The sequence below is a fragment of the Mytilus galloprovincialis genome, chromosome 12, assembly GCF_965363235.1.
Source record: "Mytilus galloprovincialis chromosome 12, xbMytGall1.hap1.1, whole genome shotgun sequence".
NCBI lineage: Eukaryota > Metazoa > Mollusca > Bivalvia > Mytilida > Mytilidae > Mytilus > Mytilus galloprovincialis.
In genome coordinates, this window is record NC_134849.1 from 22,992,736 (window position 1) to 23,013,205 (window position 20,470).

General features: G+C 31.9%; 1 protein-coding gene across 1 annotated transcript in view; it reads right to left on the minus strand.

Moving 5' to 3' along the window:
* Nucleotides 1-6,882: 6,882 nt before the first annotated feature.
* LOC143054507 (proton-coupled zinc antiporter SLC30A2-like) overlaps nt 6,883-20,470 on the minus strand; it is a 45,503-nt gene continuing 31,915 nt past the window's right edge. Inside the window, exons 7-9 of the mRNA XM_076227535.1 lie at nt 18,423-18,528; nt 14,541-14,675; nt 6,883-13,966 (exon numbers count right to left, since the gene is read on the minus strand). Of these exons, the coding sequence (XP_076083650.1) occupies nt 13,821-13,966; nt 14,541-14,675; nt 18,423-18,528 (387 nt within the window). The 3' untranslated portion in view covers nt 6,883-13,820. The remainder of the gene's footprint in view (nt 13,967-14,540; nt 14,676-18,422; nt 18,529-20,470) is intronic.

The window sequence follows — 20,470 nt, forward strand, 5'->3', positions numbered from 1 at the left end:
AGCCGTACGTTTTGCAGCTTCCTGTATGGATGAAACAAAAGAGTTTTCTGTAGGATCGGCCAAACCATTAAACTCGTGTGCCCATTTAATCCCGTACTTAGCGTTGTCAATAGGGTGAAAAGGCGATCCTTGATCAAGCAAATGAGTAAAATAAAGTGCGATATAAATAGGTTGGGCTGGCAAAGCAGCCAGCAAAACCTAGCTTAGTTATATACTGTTCCCAATGTCTAAATGCGTTTAATAGTATTGTCACTTCTGCTTCCTAGCAGTAACTTGCACATCTTAGAATATAGCTAATATAAACGACTGTCTGTTGTAACTCCACTCTCCAAAACAGCTGACTCTATATGCTCATTAATCTTTAAACCTTCAGTTATCTTGTCCTTGGCCGATTCGATATTGTCCTTTGTGAGATGTTCCTGATTTAGTTCACTGTTAGCTTCCTTGAGCTTCACCAAAACTTTACCGTTATGTTTGTGTTGTTCCTCATTCCCCCTTTTCTTGAACTTATAATTATGGCAGTGGCTATTTGACCGGCACCGGCAAAATAGCAAATTTGCTATTTGACCGGCACCGGCAAAATAACAAATTTGCTATTTAGTCGGCACTGAATAAAACTGTTCATTGATGTGATTAGTACAGAATAAAAACGCTTAATAGTAATTTAAAATAATTTTATCACAATATCAAGCATTAATAAAAATACAGTACAATCAAAAATAAAAGATGTTCATAAATAAATAGTTTATAACTTTGTAATATTAATCAAAAGCATGAACACACATTTGTAAATACATTTTTAAATATATTTTTTTTTTAAATATTTATAAAAAAGTTGATTTTCAAATCTGTGTAAAATCTATGGTTTAAATATCCTGCCAGTGATAAAAATAGTGTTATGCAAAACTACATCATAAAACAGACAAGATAGACAATATTAATAGTTGCTTGCTTGGTGTTAATCGTGAAAAATCCTGCATTCTCACAATTTCCTGGGACTTAACATGACCTCACAAAAATCATATTTTCAGCAGTTAAAAATCAACTTTTGAAACTCAATATATGATAAATAAATTTGAAGAAAAAGATAATTAGACAAAAACAAATTTCTAATGTGTATTGGGTTGATCTAGATTAATAAGGAACAGCGCCTGTGTAACTTAAATGATATTCTTTAAATGAGAAAATACATGTACAAAAATGAATACAATTACGTTTTTATGTTTTAATCTTTTTTTTAACTTTTAATTCTCAAATATAATTATAAAAATCAAGGACCATTTCCTTTCCTTTATTATGCTAAAAAAATGTGTCTGATGAATTTTTTATTTTTTCACTGTTTATCGCTTGATTATAATTGTATTTCTCAAGTCTTCTCATGGTACTGAAAAGTAAGACCATTCTGCCATTGCATCAGCAACACAATCACAATGCTGGTTCCGTAAATGAAAAGAGTATACTAGTTTCCAGAATGTAGTATAGCTACAAAGTGACTATTATCATATTTGTATTTTTTACTTTTAAATTTATCTTATTACTTCACTTCTATTCTTAATAGATTAACCATATTTTTATTTTTTTCAAATTTTCCATGTGTACGCAACATAGTTTTATTTAATTTTTTTAGATAAGAAGTTTGAGTGTTTATATGAGCAACAGTAACAAAAGGTTTGAATAAAAAAAATGATATTTAATTATTATTCTTACATTTTAATGCTAGTGAGATTATTGAGATACAATTTAATCAGTGCCGGCTAAATAGCAAATTTGCTATTTTGCCGGTGCCGGTGAAATAGCCCGCACTGCCTATAATTATCGGCTGACAACGTCTCGTCTAGCTTTGCCAATTGGAATTCCACTAACGCCTTTTTAGAAGACTGGAAATTTTTGTTGAAACATTCCACGCGGTTATCTAAAAGGGTGGTCATGCTATCCATTATTGTTGTCTGGGTGGTCTGCAGTGCAGCTTGAACTTCATTTTGGATCTCGGATCGAATTTCGGTGTCCATCTTAAGTTGAGTGTTTACTCGTTGCACGACAGCTAGAAAGTGACCCTATGCTTTACTATCAAAAAATATACCCATTGGTCACTATGTGTGACCCTATTATATAATCACACGACCCGTACCCGTCAATACAATATTTTCCAGCTATACTAAACGAAACGCTGGAAAACACAATTAAACAACAATTGAAAATGTTTTTTTTTTTAGATTGCAGAGCCTCGCATTTCCCCGTTTCTAAGCCTCATCCTTATATCGTTGATATGTCAAGTCAATGCACTATTATTGCCTATGTATATTCTCGACATGTTTAACCCCGCAGCATTTTTGCAACTTTTTGGTGAACACTTTTAAAAATGTTTTAAACACACTTGAATAGTCCATTTGCCCATTACCGATTTGATTCTGTTATTGCACACTGACTTTTTAAACAAATTACTTTAATTGTTCATGAAAAATGATTTTTGATGTCAAAAATATATATTTATCTGTGAAAAATAAGTTGTTTTTGCATTTTTCATTTTGGTATCGTTTTTGAAAAACATGTATTTTGATGTCTAACATTTATAAATCTTTAGGATAAACTCATCCATTATTATCCGTCTTTCGATATAGTATTCATATATATCTTATTGTCAAAATTGAAACATTCATACTTGTTTTTGTGCTTTATAAATTATTACAAATGTCTTCTATCTGAATTTACAAAATACTTGTCTAAAATAAAAAAAAAAAAAAACAACGTGCATAACTTATTTCATCGACACAAAGTTGTCTCATGCCAATACAAAATCTATATATTTTCCAGGGGCGCCTTTTCTTTTCCCCGGTTGGCATTTTTTTCTTTCCCGGGCGCTCAGTTTTCTTTTCCCCGGGTGCTTTTTCGTTACCCGGGCGCTCCCGGGCCCTTTTTAGTAGGACCCTTCAAGTTAATAGTTTTAAATCTGAAATTATACGCAATACTTCATACTTTCTATCTTTATGGTGCTTCAGTTTTATGTTAATTTATCCAAAAAAACAAGAGTGCACACGCTGAAATGTCTCGCCTTCTATACTAATCATTGATATTATGTTGATAGTCGTAAGTATAAAGCTAAGCTTTATTACAACTGTCACATAAACTTAACATTAACCAAGATAACTAAACAAAGACCAATGAACCTTGAAAAAGAGGTCCAGGTCAGATGAACCATGCCAGGCAGACAGGTACAGCTAACAATGCTTCTATACAACATATATAGTTGACACATTACTTATAGTTTAAGAAAAATAGACCAAAACACAAAAACTTAACACTGTGCAATGAACCGTGAAAATGAGGTCACGGTTAAATAAAACCTGCTCGACTGACATAAAGATCATAAAATATTTCCATACACCAAATATAGTTGACCTATGGCATATAGAATTAGATAAAAAGACCAAAACTCAAAAACTTAACTTTGACCACTGAACCATGAAAATGAGGTCAAGGTCACATGACATCTGCCCGCTAGACATGTACACTTAACAATCATTCCATACAACAAATATAGTAGACCTATTGCATATGGTATGAGAAAAACAGACCAAAACACAAAAATTTAACTATAACCACTGAACCATGAAAATGAGGTCAAGGTCAGATGACACCTTCCAGTTGGACATGTACACCTTACAGTCCTTCCATACACCGAATATACTAGCCCTATTGCTTATAGTATCTGAGATATGGACTTGACCACCAAAACTTAACCTTGTTCACTGATCCATGAAATGAGGTCGAGGTCAAGTGAAAAGTGTCTGACAGACACGAGGACCTTGCAAGGTACGCACATATCAAATATAGTTATCCTATTACTTATAATAAGAGAGAATTCAACATTACAAAAAAATTGAACTTTTTTTTCAAGTGGTCACTGAACCATGAAAATGAGGTCAAGGACATTGGACATGTGACTGACGGAACTTCGTAACATGAAGCATCTATATACAAAGTATGAAGCATCCAGGTCTTCCACCTTCTAAAATATAAAGCTTTTAAGAAGTGAGCTAACGCCGCCGCCGTAGCCGCCGCCGCCGGATCACTATCCCTATGTCGAGCTTTCTGCAACAAAAGTTGCAGGCTCGACAAAAACCCACTTTATTTTCAAATACTTATTCTGCCAAATGTAGGAACAATTGGAAGGTGTGGCGAGATACACATAATGTATTTTATATTTATATAATCAAAAAGTAAACATTAATCAATAACAATATTTTCATATTTACGTTACAATTGAAGGTACGCTTGTTCATTTATCTGTACTGTCATGTAATGTTGTCATTTTGGGAGTATATTTAACATTGCCATAAAGCGCAGGGTTGGCTAGCAACAAAATTAGGTTCAACCCACCATTTCTTTCTTAAAATGTCCTGTAACAAGTCAGGAATATGGCAATTGTTATATAATAGTTCGTTTCTATGTGTGTTGCATTGTCGTTTGTTTCAGTGGCACTTTAGGGTTACTGTTGTTTTGTTGTTTTCCTCTTATGCTTGAAGAGTTTACCTCGGTTTTAGTTTGTAACCGTTCCCTGATTTGTTTTCTCTAAATCGATTTATGACTTTTGAACAGCGGTATACTACTGTTGCCTTTATTTGTTGTAGTATGTGGTGACTATGTTTTGGTTTTAATTTATTTTGCTCTCTTCATATACATTTTGTAGTATGATATATCTGTTAAATGTTTTGTCAAAAGTCACATATGTTCTAACATATAAATGATTTTTGGAATGCAACCTAGACTTTATTGATTTACTTTCCAATCTACAAATAAACTTTGCTTTCTGAAATAATTTTACATCTCACATAGGTATACTATTGTTGTCTTTATAATTATGCATGCCTTATTTTATTGATTGTGTATTTACATTGTTTCATAGATCAAATTTATTCATTTAGTGTAATATGTTCACTTGTGTTAATGTCATTTGATCGAGGTAAGCCATGTCAATGGATATTTCTTTCTATATTGTCATGTTATACTATTGTTTCAAGTGAGGGTGAAGGTTGGTACCTATTTATACGTTTTAACCCGCGGCATTTTTTTTTACACTTGTCCTAAATCAGGAACCTGAAGTTCGTTAGTTGTCGTTTGTTGATGTTGTTTCTAACTGTTTCTCGTTTTTTATAAAGATTAGAATGTTGGTTGTCCCGTGTGAATGGTTTTACACTGGTCATTTTTGGGACCCGTTATAGCTTGCTGTTCAGTGTGAGCCAAAGCTCTGTGTTGAAGGATGTACTTGGACCTATAATGGTTTTTCTTTTACAAATTGTGACTTTTCTGATTGGCACTCATACAACATCGTCTTACATCTATGTATAATGGTTCTTTTAAATTTCCTTTTCCTTCTCATTGGGCTCATGATTTTGCGTGATAAGGTTTGAATAACTAAAAGTTGAAGCTATTTGAAAATCGTTCGTGTTGCTGGAAAAGAAATACATTAACTATATAAAAAAAAACTGGATCTTGTCGTAGATTTCAATCATTAAACTGTGCGTATTGTTGTGCGTTTATTTTCTACATTGGCTAGAGGTATAGGGGGAGGGTTGATATCTCAAAATATGTTTAACCCCGCCGCAATTTTGCACCTGTCGCAAGTCAGGAGCCTCTGGCCTTTGTTAGTCTGGTAGGATTTTTAATGTTAGTGTCTTGTGTATAATTCAGAGTTTAGTATTACATCCATTATCACTGAGCTAGTATGCATATTTGTTTAGGGGCCAGCCTCCGGGTGCTGGAGTTTCTCGCTACATTAAAGACCTATTGGTGGCATTCGGCTGTTGTCTGCTCTATGGTCGAGTTGTTGTCGCTTTGACACATTCCACATTTCCATTTTCAATTTTATTTTTCTCTTTTATAGATAAAAGATTGACACATTACCACTTAGAAGAAATTAACTGTAGACACAGAGACATGTCTTGCCTGAATGTAATTTGATGGAAAAATGCAAATGTTGAGAATAAAATAACAATGCATTTACTTTAATTTGAAATGCTAACTATGCATTTAAACATTCAGAGTAAATGAACCATATCTGAAAGTGCAGGAATAAATGATCTCCAGGGAAATGAGGAGTTCATATGTTTTTGCAAAGTTTTTCTGCATTGCAAATATTGTTGACTCACCATTAGTGGTTACTCATTTATTGAGCTGATCACAAATTTCATAAGGTAAACTATGAAAAAGTCAATAGACCACGAGTGAGGGGACATGTCCACTTGTATGTTTATCCATCTGATGAGTTAAGCCTTTTTCAACTGATTTTGATAGTTCTTTATTATGTTGTACAGTTACACCACTGTCCCAGGTTAGGGGAGGGTTGAGATCCTGCTAACATGTTTAACCCCGCCACATTCTATATGTATGTGCCTGTCCCAAGTCAGGAGCCTGTAAATCAGTTCGTTTGTTTATGTGCAACATATTTGTTTTTCGTCTATTTTTTTTTTGGGGTTCATAAATTAGGCAGTTAATTTTCTCGTTTGAATTGTTTAACATTGTCATTTCGGGGCCTATTATAGCTGACTATGCGGTATGGGCTTTGTTCATTGTTGAAGGCCGTTTGGTGACTTACAGTTGTTACTTTCTGTGTCATTTTGGTCTCTTGTTGAGAGTTGTCTCATTGGTAATCATACCACATCTTTTTTTATATTAATTTCAATGGAAATGAGATGTGACAATGCCTATTAATAACTCAGACAAAAATATCATTGACCTACCACATTATAAGTCGAGGGTTCCTCTCAAACTGACCATCACCACAAACTAATACGATATTGATTACTTAACTCCCAGAAACAGCACACACATGTCTTGCCGTCACTAATTTTTAGGCCAGACAATAAAATCAGTCAACACCATTCATTCTAATGAAAATAATTACTAATTTAATGTTATAAGTACAAAATATGCATATACATTTTCAATTAACATTTCAGCACTATTATAGAAAACAAAGCAAGACTGGATAAATAAAATCTCTTGTTAAATATAACATCATAATGAGCAATTAATTAACAGGCATTTATTTGATTATCATTTTTACCTATGCCCACATTTTGTCAATGACAATTTATTTATTACATTTTGAAGAATAATTAATTATCTTTTAATCTTTCTTCAAAATACCTGAAAACACTAAATCTAAATAAATAAATAGAAAAAATAATATAAATTATTGGCCTCTTAACTAATTTGATTTGCATATTTGAGGAAAAATTAACATACCTGTTAATTTTTCCTTCAAAATACATAAAAACATCTAATTTAAATAAAACAAAAATGTGTCCCTATTACACAGATGCCTCACTCGCATTATCATTTTCTGTGTTTAGTGCACTGTAAAATTGGCGTAAATATTGAGCATTATAATTAAAAAGATCATATTATAGGGAACATATGTTCTAACAGACGAACGAACAAAGGGACACACAGGTAAAAAAGCATAACAACCCTAAGTGAGGCATTGTAAAATAAATAATTGGCCTCTAGACCAGCTATTGGCTACTGTGAAACAATTGTACATATAACTGTTGTTTGAGGACAAAATTTCACAGATCCCTAATGACAAAATTTCAGACTGGCTTAAATTTTTTGAAACTCTTCCCTTACCCATAAAATTTAAATAAAATAATGCTTTTTACATTTAGAAAATTAATTTAATACCTATCACAAGCGATATATGTTTTTGTGCAGTACATTCTACTCCCTTTTCAACATTACAAAGATAAATACCTGATCAACTTTCAAAGAGGACAAATACACTTCATTATAAATCTCATAGTTTTCATGATAAGTATTACATGATACATACACATCATTTTGTAATATAAATATCTGAGTACCTATATAATATTTGACAATACACATACGGTGGATTCATTATGGTTTGTTGGATGTCAATTTTTCATGGATTTAGTAGCCATGGGTACAGGTAAACAATGAAATTTGATGTTCAAAGAATGAAAAATTTTCTTAAGGCTTTTATGCAAACATCGGCAAAACCATGAAATTAAATATCAACAAACATACAAGTTTTACTTCATCCATGAAAATTGGTACCCACAAAAATAAATGAATCAACAGTACACATCATTTCTGTAACTTGAATATTTTGAGTATATTACATAGAAGAATTTCCTTAAATGTACCCAAAAAGACATTTTATCCATTTTAACTTTTTCTAAAAATAAACATATGGTTGCAAAATATCTTATTGAGTACAACGTTGGCATTCATCTAAACATTCATGACTAGATTTACTTGCAATCAATAAGTAATAATATATTATACTTTTTGATCTTCAAATTCAAGGATTCAAACACTAGCTTCACCCTACAGTCTTCTTGCATGGTATTACACTAGCTTCACCCTACAGTATTCTTGCATGGTATTACACTAGCTTCACCCTACAGTATTCTTGCATGGTATTACACTAGCTTCACCCTACAGTATTCTTGCATGGTATTACACTAGCTTCACCCTACAGTCTTCTTGCATGGTATTACACTAGCTTCACCCTACAGTCTTCTTGCATGGTATTACACTAGCTTCACCCTACAGTCTTCTTGCATGGTATTACACTAGCTTCACCCTACAGTATTCTTGCATGGTATTTTAAATGAAGAATGAGCCATTCTAAATTTAAAAAAAATCTATTTAGCTTTTATCTGGTAACTGGCAGTGATACAAGAAAATTTAAATAATTAAATTCCAACAATAAAGGTTGATAAAAAAAAGCAGTATTATTGGCCATACCTGAGAACACATCTATTCAGCACAAAGCTACTGAAAAAGTTTAACTGACATTAAATCAAGATTTTGTAAGACAACTGTAAATACTACATATATGGATTAATTTAACAGGATTAACAATAACAGAGTTAATGACATCAAGAACAGGATTTGTTGTTAAAAAAATTGTACAGGTTTTGCGGAACCCAGTGTCTTGCCTACTTTGGCAAGTTTAGTACAAAACCAGGATAGTTTAAGAAAGTTATTGAAAATTTAAAAACTTTCACCACAGAGTGAATGTAATGTTAACTGGCAAAAAATCTACTTGTAAGTCCATTTAGAAGAAATATACTGAAAAACCAGAATTTATTTTTACAAAATCTACGTCGATACAATTTTATGATCATAAACAAGCTTCTGTCCAAGTTTGGTAGAAGTCCGGGATAGTTTAAGAAAGTTATTAAAATTTCAAAAACTTTAACCACAGAGTGAATGTAATGTGGCAGAAAACTAAGTCCATTTATAAGTAAAAAACTGATGAACAGGAATTTTTCTTTACAAAATTTACTTTTGGAAATTATTATATGATCATCAATAAGCTTCTGTCCAAGTTTGGTAGAAATCCAGGATAGTCTAAGAAAGTTATTAAAATTAAAAACTTTTAAACATAGAGTGAAAATTTGTGGAAGCCTCTGCGAGTACAGACAATTAGGTTGCTATTTCTCATTTTTGCGACAAAATTTGCAGGCTGGACAATAAAAATACAAACAGACAGTATTTGTACTTGGTGCTGAATTTCATACTAATTTTTGGTTTATTGCTTTATACATAAATCGGGCTGTTAGTTTTCTCTGTGACTTGTTTTACATATGACATTTCAAGACTTTCGGGTATTGAAATAATCACGTTGATCTATTTATTTCTATGATTACAAAGTGCTTTGTAGTTTTAAAGAAAAGGATCATATAAAGTTTGAACGCTCACAAGCCAGGTGGGTTAATTGGAACATTTTACAAATATTAATTTCAAACAACAAAACTCCAAGATGATTTCGAAAAGGTTTGGTTTTACCTTAATTACTGTTTATTTAAAAAATATAAAGGTATATGTAGTATAAAATTGGGGAATTTCATTGGATGATATTTTTCTTAATGATACACTGAATGTAAATTTGATCAAGGAATAATATAACCTCATCAAAAAGTTTGGTCCTAAAAATTGAGAAATTTAAACATGGTGAAAAAACCTGTCTTAAAATAGATTTTTAAAATAATGAAAAAACATGAATATTAATAGTACATGTATACACAATGGCAGTTTACACTTACTAGAGGGTCTAAAGAGCCTGTGTCACTCACCTTGGTCTATGTGCATAATAAGGGCATATGATACAGTTACAGGGGAGGTTATGACGTTGCTAACGTAAAATGTTATTTTCGCAACATCAAAACTGTGACATATCGGTAAAAGATGCATTTTTCAACTGATTTTTATCATTCAAACTGATTTAATTTGAAAAAGAGTGCACGGACCCCTATTTTTTTAAACTATTTTGTTTCATTTTGCAGGGAGAGTATGTGGACCAAATTTTATAAAACTGTAAAAAGTGGATTTTTTTTAATTTTGATAAATATACAGCAAAAAATTATACGTTTTTTTCTCAATTCATGACCATTTGATAAATATGAGTTATTTCTGAATAAAAAATGCATAAATTTTCAAAATACTTATAAAATACAGAAATTACAAATTATTTAACAAAAAACAATTTGTGTTTATCTTTTAAAACAAAAAAGTTATGGCTTTCTTTCGAAAACGGAAATACGGCCAAAAATCCAAATTTTGAGCAAATATACAAAATTTCGACCTCATTTAACTCAAAAAGTAGCACATGAAGGTATATTTTTCATTACATATTTGATTTAATCAGGCAAAAAATAGCCTATATGGAAATTTTCAACAAACCGTAAATACGGGATCAAAACTATAAATTGTTTGCCCTTAAGCAAAGGACACAGAAGGATTCATGACAAAATTGTGTTTTGGTGTTGGTGATGCGTTTGTAGATCTTATTTTACTGAACAATCTTGCTGCTTAATTACAATTATCTCTACCTATAATGAAAGTGAAAGTGGGAAATATTTTGAAAAAATTTTAAAAAATTTACAAAATTTATAAAAATTGTTAAAAATTGACTATAAAGGGTAATTACTCCTTAAGGGGTCAATTGAACACTTTGGTCATGTTGACCTATTTGTAGCTCCTACTTTCCTTTACATTATTGCTGTTTACAGTTTATTTCCATCTATAATAGTATTCAAGATAATAACCAAAAGCTGCAAAATTTTCTTAAAATTACCAATTCAGGGGCAGCAACCCAACAACAAATTGCCCTATTGGTCTGAAAATTTCAGAGCAGATAGATCTTGACTTCATGAAGAATTTTATTCACAGCAGATTTGCTCAAAATGCTTTGGTTTCAGAGATATGAGCCAAAAACTGCATTTTTACCCTAAGTACTATTATTAGCCATGTTGTCCATCTTGGTTCGTGGGCGGGGTCATCAGACACATTTTCAGCTCACCTGGCCCAATGATGATTGTGGCCAAGTTTGGTTTAATTTGGCCCAGGAGTTTCAGAGGAGAAGATTTTTGTAAAAGTTAATGTTGACGGACGACGACGGACGTCAAGTGATGAGAAAATCTCACTTGGCCCTTCAGGCCAGGTGAGCTAAAAAATGAAAGACTGTTTATGAAGTAATAAATGATGGTATTAAAATAAACAAGTCATTATAAATATACAGTTAAAAAGAATTATATCTAACAAATAGGTAATCACAAGGCCATACAATGGTCAAATAAAATTAGGTTCTGTCTGTTTATCTGTATATATTTTACTTATGATATCTGATAACAATATATAATCAGCTACATATGATTTGGTTCAGTAGATGACCTTATGAGCTTTGAACTCCAGAAACATTCTTTTCACAAGAAATCTCTGATATTCGATTATTCTATAATAGTCTGATTTAATATTCTCTTTTGAATATTTGGAATAGCACTGCCACTGCATAATGCAAAAACTTAACAATGGCAGGTATTAAAATAGTAGATAAATAATAAAAAATAAATTTAATCACAACTTATTTTTGAAGAGAAAGTCTTCAATAATGCAAATCAATAGAGAATAATTAATTCAGAAATTATTGCAAGGTTTTGAACGACTGGGTGAGTATTACTTTAATTAGAACAGACATTAAGTTATAACGGTATACATGTATCATTATGCAGATTTTCCAGAAATCGCAAAAACTCATCTTGTTTTTTTGTCCATACTTAAAAAATTGCAATAATAAATGCACTCAATAATTTATGAATTTACAAGATAAATAGAGTATCATAGTACATGTAGTAATTGCTATATTTTAGCACCAAAGCATACAGTGTATTTCTCATGTCATCTAACATGGGCTAAAGTTCTTATTCAAATTCAAAGTCTACAATTCTATCACAGAACAGGTAAATATATGCACATAGTTCTTAAAGGATTTGCATAATTAGGAATCCTTTAATATGCTTGGTTATATACACTTCTGATTGTGGCAGTATTATTTTTTCAGTAGGCTGTGTTCATTGGGCTACTCTTGTTACAATTATAAACAACATGGTAGCTTGAATTGAGGTTACACATATAAGACATGTTTAATAAACATTATTTCCATCTAATCATTGATAAAAATAATACAAAGTTTAAGAATTACAAGAGTGAAGCAATTTTTCCAGGGTTTAGTCATGACTAAATTTGACCTTCATTTTAATAAACAAAAAAAACAAAAACAGATATAAGATTTGAAAAATTGGTACAAACTGTCTCAAGTTATTTTCTTAAAAATAAGAAATTACTATTTCACAACTAAGAATAATAGGAGACAATTAATTTTACAATTGCAAAGGGAGATAACCCATTTCACAACTCTTGAAAATGGGAGACAACCCATATTCCACATCTGCAAATTTTTGAAAATCTCCATGGGGGATTTAGTGCGCGACCAGATTTTTAAGGGTTACAATTTTAGCCACTGTTCTGTGTGCATTGTTTTTTACTCCGAAAATAGTCTAAGTTCTCTTTTTTTTTCTTTTGGTATACTAATGATGAGCTTGTAGGCCTTGATTTCTTTTATTTGCATGATTCTTGTACTATTAAATTATAAAATTGACAAAATAACTGAAGAATAGAGAAAAATGGCATTAAAAATAAAAGACCTTCTTATCTATGAACCTTGACTCAAAAGACCTAAAACTACATGTCCTAAATTAAGAAGGATGAAGACAGATTTTGATTTAGTCTTACTTATGGTCGTATCAGTATCAATGAGAAAATGGATAAAATTTGAGTTATCTTTCTTTGTATTCAGAGGTGTTCTTACCGGTGGAGGCTTATACAGTAACACAGAAGAAGTGAATACAAAATGGCGTCGATTTTAAATCAACAGACACATCACGTCTGGTTTCAAAATTTAAACGGATTTCAAGATAAACGATGTTTTTTTAAGAGTTCATTACAGTTCTCATCTTTCAATTAATTATGATTTTGTTGTGGAACTACAGCAAATGTTGCAAATTGTGCTTGTATGATCAATTGTTTGACCAAATTTGTGTATACAAATTAATTTTGAGGACTGTTACGACCCACTAGGTAATCTGATTACATACAACCACTAATTATGACACCTGTTGTGACTGTTGATTAGCGTAGGGTCGTTAACTTGTCATAATATGTCCCCAGGTAAAATTATAGATTCTTTAAAATTGATCAGAAAAACTTCATAATTGGTAAACAATAATTTTTTCGGGTATATTTGGTGAAAATCGGGATTTTGACTAGTTTTACGATCCTCATATTGGGATTCGGGTTGAGGGATAAAAATCGGGATGTACGAAAATCGGGATAGTTGGCAGGTCTGATATTCATTTGTAAGAACTCTTGAAAATGGGAGATAACCCATGTTAAATAACCTGCCAGAACCTTCCATAAGAACATTATTTATCGCTGTATAAAACTGTATCTTAATCTGGCAAGTCTTTACAATGTGTACAGTTTTCCATCTCATTAATGTATTCTTCAACTTGAATTGTTGTCTCTGCTATACCATACTTTTTTTGTACCATTGCTGATGCTAATTTTAATACTTTTAATGGGTCTGCATCTGGATCTTCAAAATAAAATTGTTCTTAGAATATAATTCAAATAAATTAACAATAAATTCTCCTTTAATTCTGATTGCCTATATAAGGTTGGCTCACAATTTCTAAACAAAAACATCTAATTTTATTATTTAAAATTTGTATCATACACATGAAAATGAGTAGGTTCCAAATGGGTTAACTTTTTTCAGATCAAGCCAAATTAATACAAATTTGGCATAGAAAAATATTTCAATACAATACATATTATAAATTACGAAGTTGTGACCCCTTAATGCTTAATATTGTATTATTTGTGTTGAAAAGTCAGTTTTGGTGCATTTTTCCATAATTTATATTTTCGTTTAGCATTATTTAATGCCAAAATGGTTGTGTCTATGGATTCAATAGTAATCATGGCAACTTTTGTTATGAATATTATGGATTGTAGGTTGGGGCTATGGTTGTTCTAAAAAAAAAATCTGCTCTTTGGTCAGGTTGTTGTCTCTTTGACATATTCCCTATTTCCATTCTAATTTTTATTTTACCATATTTTATACAGTGACAGGCCATTATGTAGATCCATAAAGATAACATACATACCAACAGCTATATGAACAGATAATGCTATTTTATTGAGTGACAAGGACCACATCCTTAAATCGTGTAGATCCTTTACTCCTGGAATGCTATAAAAACTTCCCTGAACTTCAACAAAGTTTAAACTTTTTGGTGTACCTAAAACAAAAATATGTATAACATTAAAAGTCAAATATAATTTATATGACAGTGTAATTGACATATCTATTTTTGTTTTCTTTGATACATATGTCGAGGCTCTGTACTTTGGGTTATTGTTCTATTATAATTTTTGTATTCCTGTCTATTATATTTGCTAATGCTTTGACTATATGTCCTTTTGTGTTTCTTTGATACATAATGACATGGTTCCCCCGTTTTTTTTGAAGAAATACACAATAGGCATACAGATAAGTGGCAAGAAGAACAAGGTAAACTTCTAATCTACATTCTGCAGAGGATATATCTAAAAGAACTATAGACTCTATTCTTTTCATCCTTTGAACGACAAAATTATTTTATATCTCTATCTGTGTGATGTTTACATTCTGACGTCAAACGCGTTAAATGCTAAACAAACCATTCAGTCCCAGTACTTAAAAATCTTTCAATCCTTTATGGGTGGATTTAAAATACATTAATAAAATACAAAAATAAGAAAGCAAATAAAAAATAATGAATGAGGTTGTTAAATTTGATATGTATGCCTTTTTGTGCTTCTTTGTTACATATTTGTATGTTTTTATTGTGATTAAGATTATAACATAGTGTTGACTGCTGTACCCCTATTTTTTTACATGTTTACTAATTGCGTCTGATTGTTTTGTTTACACATTGTTGTCAATATTATGAAATTTGATGCAACTGACATACAAGTATGAGGTTTAGCTAGCCATAAAACCAGGTTCTATCCACCATTTTCTACATAGAATGCCTTTACCAAGCAAGGAATATGACAGTTGTTATTAATTCATTTGATGTGTTTTAGCTTTTGATTTTGCCATTTGATTAAGGACTTTCTGTTTTGAATTTTCCTTGTAGTTCAGAATTTTGGTGAATTCTCTTTTTTATATTCATCTTTAAAATATTTTTTATAATTATAATTTGTTTTAATCAAAGTGCTTGCAAGCACTAAACAGGAAAGGTTGCTTCAATTTATCAGTATGGTTAAGAATTAAATATTGCATTGGTTGTGGTTGATTTCAGTCTGCACCAAAAACTTTTTCAACTACTAGTCCGAAGACCAATATCCTGACATTTCTCTTATTGGTCCAAACAAATTTTTGCAAAAACTTACTAGTCCGAATGAAATTTTACTAGTCTGGGGCATCGGACTAGTGGCTAACCGTGCAGACTGTGATTTAACAGCAATTCTAGACAAAGGAAAATAACTTCAAAATTTTTAAGATGATTTTAAAAGTGACATTATTTTATTTTTACAAATGTTTTAGAACAGATATTAGATTCCTGAACCTTGCAAAAGTCATGTAATTTTCTTGACAAGTGAAACATCATTTTGTGCCTTGAGTATCTGAGCATATATAACATCAAGATTTTTGGAAATGTTCATGGATAGGATGTAGAGAATGTTATGATCATGCAATCTTTACCTAAAAACTTTTTTTGTAATGAATCACTTGAAACGTCTTAAGTTGTAAGTGTCATTGGTTTGACAAATGATGTATACCCTAAAAACTTCAATTTTACCAAAATAGTTGAGTTATCAGTAAATAAAGTTTACCCTCGTCACAGGAGAAAAACAACCTTATCAGAAATACAAAAAAGAAGATGTGGTATGATTGCCAATGAGACAACTCTCCACAAACGACCAAATGACACAGAAATTAACAACTATAGGTCACATGACTTTGAAATTGCCACCCTAAATTCATAGGTATTACTACAGCCTTAAAAAATCTGGGTGAACAGGAAAAGACTTTAACAGTAGGTTAGACTGTATAAATGTTCAAACACTGAAGATTTATTATTATTTGTTGGAAACTAATTTGATTGTTCAATGAATTAATATTTTTTTTAGAGGAGTATGCAGACTTTGCCATATACACAAAAATGCAAGTTTTCCTCAATCCATGAAAATTGATACAGAAAAAAATTATTGAATCCCCAATATACTTATTTAAAGAACTCTTTTTTCCAAAATGTCTTTATACAAGAGTGCACACCCTGAAATGTCTCGCCTTCTATACTAATCATTGATATTATGTTGATAGTCCTAAGTATAAAGCTAAGCTTTAATACAACTGTCACATAAACTTAACATTAACCAAGATAACTAAACAAAGATCAATTAACCTTGAAAATGAGGTCAAGGTCAGATGAACCATGCCAGGCAGACATATACAGCTAACAATGCTCCTATACAACATAACTAGTTGACCTATTACTTATAGTTTAAGAAAAATAGACCAAAACACAAAAACTTAACACTGTGCAATGAACCATGAAAATGAGGTCACGGTCAAATAAAACCTGCGCGACTGACATAAAGATCATAGAATATTTCCATACACCAAATATAGATGACCTATGGCATATAGTAATAAATAAAAAGACCAAAACTCAAAAACTTAACTTTGACCACTGAACCATGAAAATGAGGTCAAGGTCTCATGACATCTGCCCGCTAGACAGGTACACCTTACAATCATTCCATACAACAAATATAGTAGACCTATTGCATATAGTACAAGAGTGCACACGCTGAAATGTCTCGCCTTCTATACTAATCATTGATATTATGTTGATAGTCCTAAGTATAAAGCTAAGCTTTAATACAACTGTCACATAAACTAAACATTAACCAAGATAACTAAACAAAGACCAATGAACCTTGAAAATGAGGTCAAGGTCATATGAACCATGCCAGTCAGACATGTACAGCTAACAATGCTTCTATACAACATATATAGTTGACCTATTACTTATAGTTTAAGAAAAATAGACCAAAACACAAAAACTTAAACACTGTGCAATGAACCGTGAAAATGAGGTCACGGTCAAATAAAACCTGCGCGACTGACATAAAGATCATAAAATATTTCCATACACCAAATATAGATGACCTATGGCATATAGTATTAGATAAAAAGACCAAAACTCAAAAACTTAACTTTGATCACTGAACCATGAAAATGAGGTCAAGTTCACATGACATCTGCCCGCTAGATAGGTACACCTTACAATCATTCCATACAACAAATATAGTAGACCTATTGCATATAGTATGAGAAAAACAGACCAAAACACAAAAATTTAACTATAACCACTGAACCATGAAAATGAGGTCAAGGTCAGATGACACCTGCCAGTTGGACATGTACACCTTACAGTCCTTCCATACACCAAATATACTAGCCCTATTGCTTATGGTATCTGAGATATGGACTTGACCACCAAAACTTAACCTTATTCACTGATCCATGAAATGAGGTCGAGGTCAAGTGAAAACTGTCTGATAGACATGAAAACCTTGCAAGGTACGCACATATCAAATATAGTTATCCTATTACTTATAATAAGAGAGAATTCAACAATACAAAAAATCTGAACTTTTTTTTCAAGTGATCATTGAATCATGAAAATGAGGTCAAGGACATTGGACATGTGACTGACGGAAACTTCGTAACATGAGGCATCTATATACAAAGTATGAAGCATCCAGGTCTTCCACCTTCTAAAATATAAAGCTTTTAAGAAGTTAGCTAACGCCGCCGCCACCGGATCACTATCCCTATGTTGAGCTTTCTGCAACAAAAGTTGCAGGCTCGACAAAAAATGAAATTTAATATTGAAGGACAGAATTTGTTAATAGGCAAGTTTTCATCTATTGAAAGAGTGAATTTTCATTTTTTTGGGTCTAAAACTGATGTTCTATTAATAACCTACCTTCCATTAGTACTACTAAAATATCTCTGACAACAGTGATTGTAGTCACCATGACAATTATAGAGAAAAGGAATGTGCATATTGGATCAGCCATCTTCCATTCAGGCTAAAAATAGAAAAATAAGCATTTTTCAAAACAGCCAACAAAAAAAGAAAGAAAGAAAGAAAAAAACAACACATTTAGAAAAACCAAATAGAAAGCAAATGTTGTATTTTTCATCTTCCTTTAAGGCAATTAAAAACCAGATGCTCTGCAGGGTGCAGCTTGATATGACCGCAGAGGGACAACCCTGAACAGTTGGGGCAAGTATGAACACAACATTCAAGCTTGATACAGCTCTGAAATTGGATTGTGATTAAAATATAGTTGACACAGAATGAATGTGGTCTTAGAACTTAAAAAATTTAAATTGGACATTTACCTATTATGGTACAATATCCAAAATCTAAATACATGTTTAGATTCAGCATATCAAAGAACCTCAAGAATTCAATTTTTGATGAAATCAAATAAAGTTTAATTTTTGACCCTTTCGAACTCAATGTGGACCATTTTGATAAAAGGGCCAAAATATCAAAAATCTAAAAACATGGTTAGATTCAGCATATCAAAGAACCCCAAGAATTATTTTTTTTGTTAAAATCAAACTAAGTCTAATTTTGGACCCTTCGGACCTTTATGTAGACCAATTTAAAAACTGGACCAAAAATTAAGAATCTAAACACCCTTTTGGCCACTAATTCCTAAACTGTTGGGACCAAAACTCCAAAAATCAATCACAATCTTCCTCTTGTGGTTATAAAACTTGTGTTTAAATTCATAGATTTCTATTTACTTATACTAAAGTTATTGTTTGAAAAACCAAGAAAAATGCTTATTTGTGCCTTTTGGTCCCTAATTCCTAAACTGTTGGGACCAAAACCCCCAAAATCAATCCCAACCTTCCTTTAGTGTTTATAATAGTTATCAAAAGTACCAGGATTATAATTTAGTACGCCAGATGCGCGTTTCGTCTACATAAGACTCATCAGTGACGCTCATATCAAAATAGTTATAAAGCCAAACAATACAAAGTTGAAGAGCATAGGGGATCCAAAATTCCAAAAAGTTGAGCCAAAAACGGCTAAGGTAATCTATTCCTGGGACAAGAAAATCCTTAGTTTTTCGAAAAATTCAAAGTTTTGTATCAGGAAATTTATAAAAATGATCACATAATTGATATTCATGTCCACACCGAAGTGCTGACTACTGGGCTGGTGATACCCTCGGGGACGAAACGTCCACCAGCAGTGGCATCGACCCAGTGGTGTTAATAGTTATCAAAAGTACCAGGATTATAATTTAGTACGCCAGACGCGCGTTTCGTCTACATAAGACTCATCAGTGACGCTCATATCAAAATAGTTATAAAGCCAAACAATACAAAGTTGAAGAGCATAGGGGATCCAAAATTCCAAAAAGTTGTGCCAAATACGGCTAAGGTAATCTATTCCTGGGACAAGAAAATCCTTAGTTTTTCGAAAAATTCAAAGTTTTGTATCGGGAAAACCCGGAAATTTATAAAAATGATCACATAATTGATATTCATGTCCACACCGAAGTGCTGACTACTGGGCTGGTGATACCCTTGGGGACGAAACGTCCACCAGCAGTGGCATCGACCCAGTGGTGTTAATAGTTATCAAAAGTACCAGGATTATAATTTAGTACGCCAGATGCGCGTTTCGTCTACATAAGACTCATCAGTGACGCTCATATCAAAATAGTTATAAAGCCAAACAATACAAAGTTGAAGAGCATAGGGGATCCAAAATTCCAAAAAGTTGTGCTAAACCTTGTGTTAAAATTTTATTGATTTTAAGTTACTTATACTAAAGTTATTATCCGGAAATCATATGTCTTATTTTTGCATTTTAAAAAAACGTTCACCCATCCCTAACTGCTTTACGCTTTACTGATACTTTTTTAATTTCTGAAGTATTTTTGCTCCAATTGTTTTTGAATTTTTGTATTTGGAATCCTCTGGTTTTATTCATGTAGTACAATT